Genomic DNA, 14,063 nt, shown 5'->3' on the forward strand with positions numbered 1-14,063 from the left:
GTATCTCTTCTAGTCACTACTAGTCTAAGGCCGCAGAAAAGCAGCTGAGCCCGGGGTAGGTCAGTATTGTTGGGGATACCTAGAAGGCGAAACTTTGGGTCTAAGGGGAGGGGGAAGGAGAACACAGCACTAAGTTGACCAATAATTCCACTCCATTAGGACTGTATTCGGGGGCAACTCCAGACGGTGTGAAAGAAGGAGCCATCAGTGTCATTGCATCTCAGGCTTTGGGGGTTAGAGGCCCTTCCCATAGCATGGAGTCGGCATCTGTCATAGTAGACCCGGTGAAGGATTTTATATTGCACTAACCCTAATTGTCTCTTTATCGCCACCTTCCTAGGGTGCAACAGGGCTGCTCCTTGTCGATAGCCTCAATATCTCCGACGTCTGCCACCCATTTTTTACGCATTGGTTTATTGTTATTGTGGGTTTTGTAAGTGGAGGAAATTTCTCCCCTTCCCAGTTCGTCCATCAGTAACCTCCCCTCTGACGGTGCAAAGTCAATGATACCTGCACCCGAGAGACCCTCCATGCATGCCGCTACTATGCATATTTTAGGAATTGGTTCTTGTTTATTTTGTAGTGGCGCTGGAGCGAGAAGAACGGCAGAATATCGCCGTATTCAATTAGATCGCCCATTCTGGGGATCCCTATTAGGTCCCAGGTCCTGAATCCCTTGAGTTTGCACATTTTGGGAAGTCATCTCCCTCCCCATAGCGGCGTTTCCCTCCTGGGCGTACCATGGCAGCCAATAGATTTCATAGCTTTTATCCCAGGCCATAAGTGCTACCCGGGTGGCTGGAAGGAGGTTTTTGTGCCCATCAGCCCGTGTACAGGTGGTGAAAGTCAAATTTTGATTTTTTTATGCACCTCATTCATAATTTGGTCACAAAAATGTGAATCATGCTTTAAGCATCCGCGACATAGCTGTGCACGTGTAAGTATGTTGAACCTGCCTAGTTAGTGACCTAGAGATTAGAAAGTTAATAGCATGTTGTTGTCATTGTGTGAGGGGGATTGGGGGGGGGGGGCTGTAGCCAGATATGTGAGCCACAACTATGACAGGGAAACACCTCCCAGCTAGTAACACCAGTTTTTTGACAGTCTTTATGGCTGACTTTGGTCTTCCTTTAAAAGGAAGGCCGGCCAGCATGGTTTTTCGGCATTGAATTGCCCACAGTACAAAATCCCAAAATCATCCCAACACGTAACTTCGTTCCATTCTTCCAACCCTAACAGCTGAAAGTTACCATTTTTCAGCCCCATTTTTCCTGTCTTTGCGATTTTTTCACACATTTCAAGTGAATGAAACACGCGTTAACTTCTTACTTTAGGTTCATGCATCGACATAAATGCAGCATATAAAGCAGTAAAGTGACGTAGCTGTCTTCCATAGCAAATATGTTCTAGAATAGCAAGGGGAAGGAAGATAGCGGACATTCCGGTTAAGCCTTCCTGGGCTCTGGAGATGGTTTTTACCTGGGTCATCAAGAGATAGGGGCCCTTATTTAATTTGGAAGACAGCATACTTCCTCGTAGACGTGGTGGTTGGACCATCCGCCCTAGTCAATGCCGCTTGTAATGTGGCAGACGGATCATCTGCCACGTTTGTGACAGAGTTCCTCTCTGCCAAACTCTAAATAAGACTTTAGGACTTTTGGTAGAAAACTGCTGCGAAAAAGCAAACTGATAGAAAGAAGTGGTTGAAACTCAGTTTAGGAAAAGGTGTTTTTTAAGTGAAACCACTTAAATAAAACTGAATTAAATTACATTTTATCATACATTATGGTATTTTCAAGAGTGCTTTGCCTGGAGCCTTTCCCCGAACACTTACAAAATTAATTGATGCAATCCCATAATACTGTTGGGGAACTCTAACTCTGACTTAAACTTTTCAAACAAAAGCATTCCAACCAAAAGCGCTGTATAATATAAAGTATATTTTTATCAAAACTTTTCATTTATAAAGTTGTTATTAAAAAAGTTCCTTTTAGCAAATTTCTTCCACTACAAATCCCTAGTTCCAGCAGATAGATCTAAGGGCCTAATTTTGAGTTTGTTGAAGGGGTTACTACTTCACAAACGTGACGGATATTCTGTCCGCCGTATTACAAGTTCTATAGGCTATAATGGAATTGTAATACGGCGGAAGGCATATCCGTCATATTTGTGACGGAGTATCCACCTGCAGCAAACTATACATCAGGCCCAGGCCCTAAATCAAAACTGTTTGGGCCAAGCAGGATATGCAGACTGGGGGTGGGTGAAGAATTCTGTTCCGCCGGTGGAGTTCACGGTGTTTTCCCGGCTCCATGCGGAGTGCAGAGTTTGTTCACTCGCTCTTGCCAACATTAAGTTGGCGAGTGCAAGCGAGAGAAATCACTAAGTTGGCGAGCGAGATTTGTGAACGCGAGCGTCATGATAGGCCGCAACCGCTTGTGATGAGAAAGGTATATCTCACATTGAGGAAGCTGCCAACCGAGTAGAAAATCTACTCGAGCAGCAGAAAGACGTTAGTGCCCTCTGACTCTCCGTGTGATGCAGTTCATGCTGATTTTACAGCCAGGGAGAAACTCCTGTGCTAAAAATCAGTGCAAACAGTTTGACTTACCCAAACTCTGCGCTCATGGAACCGCGCGTAGTGCAGAAGAGTTTTTTCAGCACTTCGCAGAGTTCCGTCTAGCAGAACTCCGCAAACTCCTCCCAGGCCCAATGTAAACTTTCTTGTGCCAGGCCTGCAATGTTCAACTTTTTACTTTAAAAGAAATGATGATGCTGAAGTAACATGCCAAGGACTTATAGTAATAGGCAAAAATGCAAGCCTTGTGTGTAGCCTTTGTTATAGGTGCCATGAGGGTACAGAAAAGAGCTGCTCTTTCTACCAATTCTTGCATCACTGGTAATCACCAATAATAGCTACTCCAGAATGATCTTTGGCGACGTCAGCTCCGGTTAGGAGACCAATTGTGACATCACCAGATGGCACCTTTATTACTACCCCGGCCAGGAGTGCATCCCAATGGCATGTTCCCTCACATGGCGATGGCTGCGTTCTTCCCGCCCGGGATGAGCTGCAAAGCTGGCCCGTTCCCTTTGGTCTCTCAGTGCAGTATCATTCAGATGTCAGCCTGGACTTTGGTTGGCCTCTGATTACAACCAGCACATGTATAGCTGATTATGGCAGGGTACAGCTGGAACAGAAGATGATGCTGCCAGTCAGACGAATGTCTTTTTAGCTGACGCACCACAAATAATTTCCTAGTAAAATATGCAATTCACAAGTCACAAATAGCATCATATACACCTCCAACAACTGCCTCTGTTGGTATAATTTTCTTGCCTCCGGGACTAGCGCTTTAAAGGTGGGTGAGTCATCAGGCTGTTGCTAGGACACCAGCCTGAAAAACGTACATTTTGTACTAAAGTTTTCAATCCAATTAATTTCACAAGAGCGCGTTTCTGTACATGATGTTTCATTAAGGGACCTGGTTTGGAGAGCATTAACTGAGAAACAAAATGCTGCATGTTAGAGAATGGGTAGGGGAGAGGATGTGGCGTAACTGACAGAAACGCCAATTTTGGAGCCGGGGAACCAAGTTCGAGTCTGGGCGTCGGCTCAACGACTTTACTCTAAAGAAAATTCAGTTTTTCGGAAATGTCTTGTAGATGTGTTTTTCAGCCGATCCACTTTTTTTTTTAGCACTTGTGTAGTGGTTTATACCCTTTTTAGGGGGCGAATCACTTTAAATGATTAGATAATGGGCTACCACATTTTTGTGCATGGCGGTAGAGTGTGGTATTATCGAGTGGGCTATGTTGGGTGTTGAGTGTTCGTTCAGAGGTGTTGCTCCAGTCTGTAGCTGTGAATTTGTAGTTTGCGTAAGCGTGGAATGATGCTGCAGGTTGTGAGGCAAGTAGGACCTGGAAAAGGCTACCACTTAAACCTACATTTCCAAGTGAAAGTAATTAGACACCATTAGACCCAATTCCTCTGACAATAGTACCAGCTTTCCTCTTTCCAGATGACAAGTTACAAATAGTTTCAAGTGGATCCAGACGTGGTTAATGTGTCCAAAAGAAAAAAAAACAAAGGAAGTCATAGTTCTAAAAAAAATCTAAAATGAATATGCACCAAAGACGAGTCCAATAAACAATTTGAATAATTTCGTCGATCGTCATGCCAGTGTATTACGGAAGCAACATCTTATGCCCTGTAATCTTCCAGTGACCTCTTAGAAAGTGACATCATTTGGCCCTGACCACCGCCCAATCTGTGTACTGTTAAAGTCAACTTTATGCAAACATTACGGTGCACTGTGTTAATAGGCAGTCTTTATTAGGACGGAGAGACATAAAAGCATTTATTGAAAATTGTGTGAACAGATTGATTAAACAAGCCAACAGCATTTCAAGAAGCAACGTATACGTATCAGTTGCCACACTAGACGACTTCTAATTCAAACTCTTCCATTTTTGGCTGCATGATCGGCACTATTTTGAGAATACTAGTATTGTGGCCGACGGACCCACCCTGTACACCAGGAGTATATCGAGTGTGCCACACTGATTTTCTCTCCCTTACAAAAAATATCCATTTGCTTCTCGGCAACCAATTGCCGTGTGATGGTAAGTAGTAATTTGCTGTCATTTATTTAAAAGCCGCATATAACATGGCTCTGAAACGTCGTACAACAGGACACGTTTTCAATCGCTCACTTACACACAGTTGTAAATAATATATTGCAAGAAGCCATTGAATTAAAGCAAGAACATGGATAAACAGATATTCAAGTACTCTACAACGTGAAGCATAGACAGTGGTCAGACATGTTGGGGCAGGTAGCCTCACTTCGGGTATACATGCAATTAACATCTCTACACTGTTTGGAGCAATTGTAGGACATACAATCTTTGGATTTAAAGAGATGAAAGTGTATCACTGTTTTAATTTCTTGTAGTCATGGACCAGCCCGAATGGCTAGACGTATTGAGTTCCAACGACTGGGTCATGGATGAGTGGTTCGTGGACCTGAGGGAGTCCGTGAGCCTACCTAGGGGGTTGCAACTACTTAAAAAATAAAATAATATTTACAGATTAATAAAGTATATATAAAGAAGACGAAAATGTAACATTGAACATTTTAAAACGTTCTGTAAATGTGAAGGTATTTGAAAATGGAGGTTGAAAATTAAGTTAGCATTCTCAGATTGATTTGTCGGAGCGGTGCAAATGCACCAAAGAGACTATGGTGTATCTGATGAGTGACCTCAGTTGAATTAAGAAAAGCTTCAACATTCTCACAATAACATTTTTTATGTTTGTGAATTAAATAAAATATTTAATTATACATGTATTTGTTTGATGGATGCTCGTTTCTATATTTTCTTTGCATTGTTTTGCGGTTCAGATCATCAAAAATGTTTAGGCCAGGGTCTTCTAATCATCACTCTGTGAAGGTCCCTGAATTCCAATAATGATTCATTACGTGCCCCCAGCTTCCAGTAATGATTAAGTGGGGTCCACAGAAGTCAGACGTTTAAGAATCACTGTCCTATAAAGTTGAAGGACCTGAACATGGACGTTGTGAGAAGTGTTGATTAATTGATCTTAGATTGTGAATGGGATTGTGTTCTGTTAAGCTGTTTGAGACCTAGCCCGGTGGTGTCCCCTAAATGGTTTTGAAGGGTAGTGTTAGAAGTTTGTGAGGCTCTCTTTTTGGCAAAAAAACTGGTGGTCTGCTGGCGGTAACCTGAACTCGGGGTGTTTCTAGGGAGAAGGTACACTACTCTAGTGGCGAAGTTTAAGACTCTGTCAAAAGGAAAGTAATAAAGAACGCCTACTCAACAATGATTGCAGTAATCCAATTTGCTAATTACTTTTAAGAAGATTAGTAGCATAGCTGTGTGCACAGGGATATGGGAATGGATCTTAAATATATTTAGGTTATTTTCCAGCAGTTGCTTTGGGGTGGTGAAAGATTCCAAAAACGTGATGGGGTTAAAAAGAACATTAAGATTTCTTAGGGAAGCAGTGAAAGTCCTGTAATGGGCCGCACTGCCCTTGCGAAAATGGTGGTTCTTTGACGATTATTATATTTTTTTGCCACTGTTCCCGTCCGAACCTCAGGACTGTGTTCTGGGAAATAGACAAGTTATTATTAACCCTGCTCAGGTACAACAAGAGGCTTAGGGTTTTGATGGCCAAACTCTGACTACCAACTGCTGAGGACAGGCTAGCAGTCCAGACTGTGAGCTTTGTTATCTGGCTGCGTAGCTAGTCTGGGCGACATGGTGGCGGGTGCAGAAACTCCTGGCCGGCTTGCCTTACTCCGGCTACTTCCACACCACTCAGGGAGGATAAAGGTGGGGTAGAAGCTATACTACTCAATACACTCCAGTACTCCTGGGCCCTCGCCCTCCAGTGGACCCACTGCAAACTTCCTTACACCTGCGATTTACCTCTGTTGATTTTGGCACCCATCGAGCCTCTCAGTGATTGGTGCAGGTTATGGGCGTGGGTAGGGTCATGCATGAATGCTCACTTTGGGGGATACTCTACAAGAATGACACGTTTAAAGACCTTCAGGTCCTTGTGGACACATTTGGGATCTCACCCCACCATTTCCTGCTTTATGGCTCAGTTAGAGTCATGATTCTGGCCCACTGGAGATTCAGCGCTATTGAGCTCCTGTTGTATGCTGCCCTACAGCTTGTGTATATGACATCTGGTAAAGTCATAGAGATATATCTGCTTTATACCGCGATGGTACAGCAAGCTGAGATAAAACTGCTGGACCTTCGCTCCCGCTGGACGGAGGATGTTACCATCCAAATTACGAATCAAGACTAGGATAACATTCTTGAGGCAACTCCCTGTGTCTTCAGAAATGTCAGCTTCAAGCTTATCCAATTTTATTTCCTCCATAGAGCCTACTTTACTCTGAAGAGGATTAACGCAATGTTCCCAGACGCGCACACAAAATGCCCAAGATGTGTTATGGAGGGAGTGGACTTCTTCCACATGGGTATGGGCTTGCCGATGCTGTACACCTATTGGGACGCTCTACTGTATCACATTGCTAAGGCCACAGGCCAACACATCCTTAAACACCCAACTTATTGCTTACTGGGTCTGTTCCTTCACCTGCGAGGGAAATTATTGTGACTAAATGTATAGATTTAGCATTGAATGTGGCGCGCCACCAGCTGTCAATGGCCTGGAAATCTCACAGGGGGCCAAACATTATGCATTGGTGAGTGAAGGTCATCATAGGGACAGAATGTGAGGTAGCAAACCTAATGAATGGTGGTCTCTGGTTTCTGGAGAAGCACAAGCATGGGACACCATTATTCTGGATTGCCCACACATAGATGAGTTAAGCAATCTTCTGTCAGCCCTAGACAGCTCGGTGGATGATTCAGTTTGATACTATGTCCCTCTCATGTGCTCGTATGGGCCATTAGACACCCCCCCCTTTCCCTCTGGGACTCCCCAACCCAAAACACATATTCTGGAGATAAAAAAGCCATTTAAACCACCTTGGTCGGGAGAATCCCTGATCCTCTGCCCTACCCTGACTAGCAGGTCTATAAGTTTAAAGTTCTGTTATAAGTCGCTGTTTATTCTTGTGAATCTTCTCACAATAAGGGGCAGTGCTTACCTGCTGAACCACCTATGTATGGAATGTATGATTTAACCTCTGATATCTCCTTAGGAATTTAACTGTCGTGAATCGCATCCCGCCCCTACCACGAGGCTCCACCACGGTTGAGACACCAGTTTGGGAGCAACAGGCGGCGCCACAGGCTATTGTTGATGCACTTAACTTGTAATCATACGCATAAAACTCAATAAAAATGTTTTGTTTTAAAAAGCAGTGAAAGTCAGGATGAGAACAGAGCTAGATGTAGCATCTGGTGAAGAGGTAAATATGGTACTTCCTTCTTGAATGATTTCAATATGAGGCGTTCATCTTTACCGACAATTTCGACTTTCTCTGTCATACAGTAACCCATTCAGTACATCGTAGGATCGTTCTCTTCGTTCGCTGCTACCCTTTTGGCAAGCAAAATGGTCTCTGCTACCGATAGTCTGATTAATTCACGTAGTGGGATCACAAACTCAGTGTCTGCAGTTTTAAAAAAAAAAGTGTAAAGCTAGTGCAAGTACATCATCTCTGCGTAAGTAGTTCACTTGTTCAGCTCTCTTAGGTGCATTGAATGAGTCCTTTTCTCTTCTGATGACCAACAATGAATGGAACATTTTCCACGGTTGTGTTTGTAGCTGTGCCTATGGCAGAGCCATTTTCAACTCGGAGAGTGTGTCACAAAAGCCCAACAACCAGGATGGCAAACTGTGGGACCCTGCTTCACCTTACCGCTCCCAGCATTTTGGCAGCCTCCGCCAGACTTACTAGCATAAGGGATGGCATTTTTTTAGAATAGCCAACATTATACAAGCACCTATGAAGTACTTATGGTGGTCATAGAATGTGTTCTGCCCATCAGATGCAGATTTACCATATATATGTTAGCAAGGGAGACAATGCTAATGCACCTCAACACTATTCTTCACATATTAGATTGTCTTTGACTCGATATGTCATGCTTGTTTATTGGATCAGTTACAAAAAGGCACATTGTTATTCTGAGGTTGACCTCAATTGATCTAGTTCCCCTTCTGGTATAATGTCTTCAGGAGTACCAACAAACCCCCCCCCTGCCTTCTCACAAGACTTGTGGTGCTTCAGTCCTGGAAATCCCAGAGATAGTTCGGCCTCTGCTCATTTTTTCCAATGCAGGCATACGTTCCCTGGATCAAAGTCTCCGCATCGACCCCAATTTGTCTTCTCAGTTTATATCACCCTTGTAAGGAAAATTTGGCATTATGGTAGAGACATGTACTTTGTCTTTTTAAGTATCCATCAATCGAGGATACACCTTTTCCCTGACCCAGGGAGTCGTGTTTGTTGCTTGCAACTAAAACACAAAGCTTAACATGCAACAAAGAAATGTAGGATTGGATGTTATGGAGTAGGGAGGTTTTTGATAACAGAGGCCTACCAGAGCCTCTGTAATCAAAAGCCCCCCTCTCTCTGGCTTTAGGGGCAGAAACATGCCTGGACTGGCTTACAAGGCTGGCAGTGTCTGGCGAGTTTATGTTGGAAATCAAGTGTTGAAATGACCCGACGCCATCCTAGGTACTATAGTCACAGACAACACTTATAGGGTGTAGGAGAACAAATAATTCAGATTCACTTCAGATTCAGAGCCTGGAATTTGGTTGCTGATTGTTAGTGAAATGTAGGCTGGGTTAGGTGATGAACAAAGAATGAACAGATTTTTGCCAACATTTTATGGTTGGAATAAAATCTTAGTTTTTATGGAATATGTGAAAGGCGCAGTTGGGAATAGAAGTATTATTGTGGGCCAGCATTGTTATCCTTTCGGGAACAAAATCCAGCTATCCAAGAGGGACTCAAATTGTGATATCTTACAATGCTGTATTTTTTGTGTTTCTGCTTATAGGATTGTATTGTTTTCACGCCGCTTTCCAATGCATTTCATGAGTAGATGTCCACAAACGTTAGCTATTTTTAACCCTTTACTTTGCGTGACGTTCTGCTTCTTTGTTTTCAGTACGCCTGGGTGGAGAAACATTTGGGGCATGAGTTTCTGGATCAGATAGTCCTGACACGGGATAAAACAGTAGTCTCTGCAGATCTGCTCATCGATGACCGCCTAGACGTAACAGGTAAAGTGAAGGCTTTGAGCTGCAGAGAGGAAGAGCCCTGAAGAATGGTAGCCATGGGCATTCCTGTTTGGGGTCACTTCTAATCAACTTTCTAAGCCTCTGGCCAGCACTGTTCAAAGCACCCAGTAGGAACTTTGGATCTGATGGCAACATCTGGTTCAATACAACAGACCTAAGTCTTATGGGCATTTGGGAATCTACAAATTAATCAGAAGTACCAATGGTCTCCAGAACACTCCTGGAAAGCTGCGAAAATACCAGGCTTCCATGAGTATGTCAGGGAGAGACTGTAAATTCCCATTTCCATTGCTGCAAAGGATTCCCACATCCATAATTGCACACGGTGTATTCACTGAGACATCTGTCTGGCCTACGTGTGGACAATCAGCACTTTGTGCAAGGGAGGAATTTCTCAAACTTATGTATGACGTTCAGAAGGTCCAGAAGAGACTTTATCTGTTGTAGGTGCGAAAACGATTCTTTCTATTGAAGTCATTGAGTGAGGACATTTGGGAACATCAGATGCTCTTGGGCAAAGAGGTGGATGTCCCATGTGCTAGTCCTCCAGTTTCAGTTATTGGGATTCAGTTCTCAAGTAAAAATGCCTAAACAAACTTAATATATATCTACAACAATGTGTTAGCGGGTATAATTCAAGACCAAATTGGGAAAAATTAATGATGATTGCCACATGGAAGTACACAAAACCAATAAATATGTATATGATTATTTGATCAGTCATAAAAAAGCAACCACAAAACAAACGGGCTCAGTTTTGAAGGTGAACACAGAGTGCTCGAAGTGATCGTGAAAGTGAACGGCGAAAGTGAAACACCAACATTCACACATAAGAGTAAACATATACTTATAGTACATGAAACTAAATACAGCCAATGGGCAAATGTTGTAAACATTCAATCTAAGAAGGTGCAAAGAAGCATTACCTAGTATTATATTCATAGAATTTATTCGACCAAGGAGGCCCAAATATGGCAGTAATACATTGGCTGTATTTACTTTTATGTATTATATGTATATGTTTACTCTTATGTGTGAATTTTGGTGTTTCACTTGTGCCGTTCACTATCACAGTCACTTCGAACACTTTGGGGTTCACCTTCACAATTGAGACCGTTTGTTTTGTGCTTGCGGTTTAGTACTATTTATGACTGAACCAATAACCATATAAATATTTATTGGTTTCGTATACTTCCCTGTGTCAATCTTAATTTCTTATTTTTCCTAATTTGGTCTTGAATTATACCCGCTAAGACATTGTTGTAGATATGTATGATTGCCCAGGTCTTGGCTGGTGTTTTTTTGGGTATTTCCCTGTAACGGTTACCTCCTTAACAAACTTAATAGCACTGGTTTTTGTGTAATGCAAGAAATGCATGCTAGCATGCATGCAAATAGGGCTGGGTGAAATATTCGGGGGTAATGTTGCAACATGTGAAATTCTATTTGTTCTGCCTGTGGAGTGGAATCAGGGTTCTTTGCTTCGCAGGCAGAACAAGAAGCCCAATAGAGTTGCTGTTACAAGCACTGTAAGAGGCCAGACAGTTTATGTATAGTAATGATATTTGACTGCCTCGACCCCTAACAGTACCATGAAAGGGAAACCTCCCCAGCAGGGAAGCCTGTGTATAGTGCTTGCATGCATGAGCCTCCTGGCGCTCTAGCAGGTTGGCTGGTGGTGGTCTTGCTTCCATGTAGAGCAGGCACCAGATATTTTATTTACCAATAAGGTCCTTCCCCGCCCGCTGTCTGCTGGGGGGCACAATAACTCCTTACAGCATGGAACGAGACATTCTCGTACTGCAGACCGACCTGCCACAAATCAGTTTTAAAAAAAAATGGAGGGTCAACTGTGTTTAAAACCAGCAAAAATGAGGAGAACTGCCCGAAGGTTCGCATTTGTTTATTACAGAATTACAAACCAGGAATAAACTCGCCACTATGTGCAGACCGAGTAAAACAACTAACAGCATCGATACACACAAACGCAACACATATAGAAAAGCACTGAAGCACAGAGACCACATTCACAGACACACACCTCACACAAGGCACACATTCGGCCTGCAGAGCTGCTGTCATGGTCCACTCCCACACCCAGTAGTGGGTTTGTGCAATGCTCATACTCATAATGGTAAGAGAAAGCTACAAATCCAAGAGTGTTCTGTTGGCTACAAAGATAGAACTTGGATAAGCTGCCCTCATAACATGCATTTTTATTTTAAATGACTCACGCAGTCCTGGTGATGGCTATTTGACCGGTTCTCTCTGCCCCACACCTGGAACAACGTGTACCTGGGAACCACACCACACACAATCCAATGAAACTTACTATGTTGAACATACACGATGAACGTTTATAATATGACGGGCACAGAAAACATACATTCAATTAGAAAACGAAAAACTTTATAGTGAGCTGGAGGGGGCTGGGGAAAACCTGATTCAGTTTAGAGATAAAAAACATACACGTGTTGATTTGAGTTAGCGGTTGTTTTTGGCACAGAAATTAGATTAGAGCAGTGACTGATGCTGCAAGGACATTCACTATTTTAACCTTAAGCACTAGCAAAGAAAAAGGTTTGCAAATTCACTCTCAGAAACACCTGCAAACCTCTGGCTCAGCCATCTGAAAGGCGGGCAGTTCTAAACATCACACCCCAGTCCCTTGTTCGTTAATCGAGCGAAATGTGTGGCATGAAACACCACTGCGGGCAGCATTCGTTAAGATAAACCTGAAACCAGTGACCAGATGTGTTGTGAAATCTACCTCTTGCTTTCATTCATATCAGTGGACTCAGGGCCACTGACCCATGGGCTCACCATCTTGTAGATCTTCGAGCCCTGCCACCCTCATTCTTAGAAGTAGTACCACATCTGGTAAGTAGTAACACCTTACTGTGTGCGGTAATACACCCCACCCCATTCCAAGTATGGTACCTCGGAATGGGGTGGAGTGGTCAAAAATAGTTGTTTCTGAGTCCGAGGTGCAGAACTCAGCAGGGACGGTTTCTGGTTGAGGCCGCCAGGGCTCCGCCCCCTTTACTTTCACCCCCAGGGCCAGCCATTGCCAAAATGAAAGGAAACTGTTTAAATCTGCTTCTTTAAAAACAAAAAAACACACACACACACATCTCTTGCTTGTGGTCGGAGTTGACTGCTGCTCACTGTGCTCGTTTGTTTGTTGCTGTGATGAGTCATGAGTGACACACTGCCAGCCACGCCCAAAATCTACAGTATTTGCCAGACTGACGGTCTCACAGCCCTGAGGCCTGAGAGGTCATCAGCTCGGGAAAGACATAGCCTTAAGGACCAGTCTCCACCCCCTGATGACGTGGGGGTAAAGTTAGCACTGGGCGCTTCAGGCTGAAGCCCTGTAGCACCAGGGGCTTCATGTCAATCAGGGAGTTGAGAGCATGGCCACCCCACCCTTTCCCAAATCGTCACAGAGTGGGGTGTGTCCCACCCTCTGACAAGTTGGGAAAGGGTGGGGTAGAGGCTGCAGGGGGGAAGCAGACAAATCAAGTCTGCGCATCAGTTTTGAAAAAACACTGCGCAGACTTCAGATGTCTGCTTCCCGTGCTGCAGGGCCTTGGACACAGTTGAGCTTCAGTGTTTGTGGTTTCACCGGCAGCTGAGGTGCGGACAAGGTGGTGTGCATGTGTCTGTGTCAGATTAGACTTGAAGCTTCCCTCCAGCCACGACAGTGCATCGCAGCCCCCAACCCTGTGAGTTAATATCTGTGTAATATGGGAGACTACGGCCCAGCTTAACATTCTGCAGGGGCTGGGAGGTATCCTCCTGTGTTATGCCACTGACTTCATTTTGTCACTTATTGCATGCTTCTATAAACAGACATTACTTTGTACAAGAAGCTGGGTACATCTATGAAGTTACCGTTCTAACTCCTCTGCAAGTAGGCACCAGAAACAGGTGTAATTCTATCAACAAAGATATTGCAATTTCCTAAGGACAGCTACACTATTCTAAAGGGACACACCTCTGAGGTGTATATGTTGAGTTGATTTCCGCTTCCCACACCAGGAGCACTTTTTTAAGACACAAACTTTTCTTAAGCAATATTCCACTTAAAGATTCGCTGCAATATCTTCCTGCCAATGACAGACTAAGAACAAGAAATGAATCATAGCTATTTCCGATTTACTTTTTGGAAATGATATTTGGAATTACGAAAATTTGGAATTATATCTTTTTTGTGTTCTCATCACTAGGTTGAGTACTGCGAGTCTGTGTTTAAATTGTGAGTGTATTTTGGCTGTGGTGATGTGTC

General features: G+C 43.5%; 1 protein-coding gene across 2 annotated transcripts in view; it reads left to right on the top strand.

Moving 5' to 3' along the window:
• The window catches only part of NT5M (5',3'-nucleotidase, mitochondrial), an 80,723-nt gene that overhangs the window by 52,437 nt on the left and 14,223 nt on the right, over positions 1-14,063 (top strand). For both annotated transcript variants that reach the window (XM_069210064.1, XM_069210063.1), the window contains one exon: positions 9,640-9,754. In XM_069210064.1, the coding sequence (XP_069066165.1) occupies positions 9,640-9,754 (115 nt within the window). The remainder of the gene's footprint in view (positions 1-9,639; positions 9,755-14,063) is intronic.

This window comes from Pleurodeles waltl, chromosome 10 (assembly GCF_031143425.1).
Source record: "Pleurodeles waltl isolate 20211129_DDA chromosome 10, aPleWal1.hap1.20221129, whole genome shotgun sequence".
In the NCBI taxonomy this organism is placed as follows: domain Eukaryota; kingdom Metazoa; phylum Chordata; class Amphibia; order Caudata; family Salamandridae; genus Pleurodeles; species Pleurodeles waltl.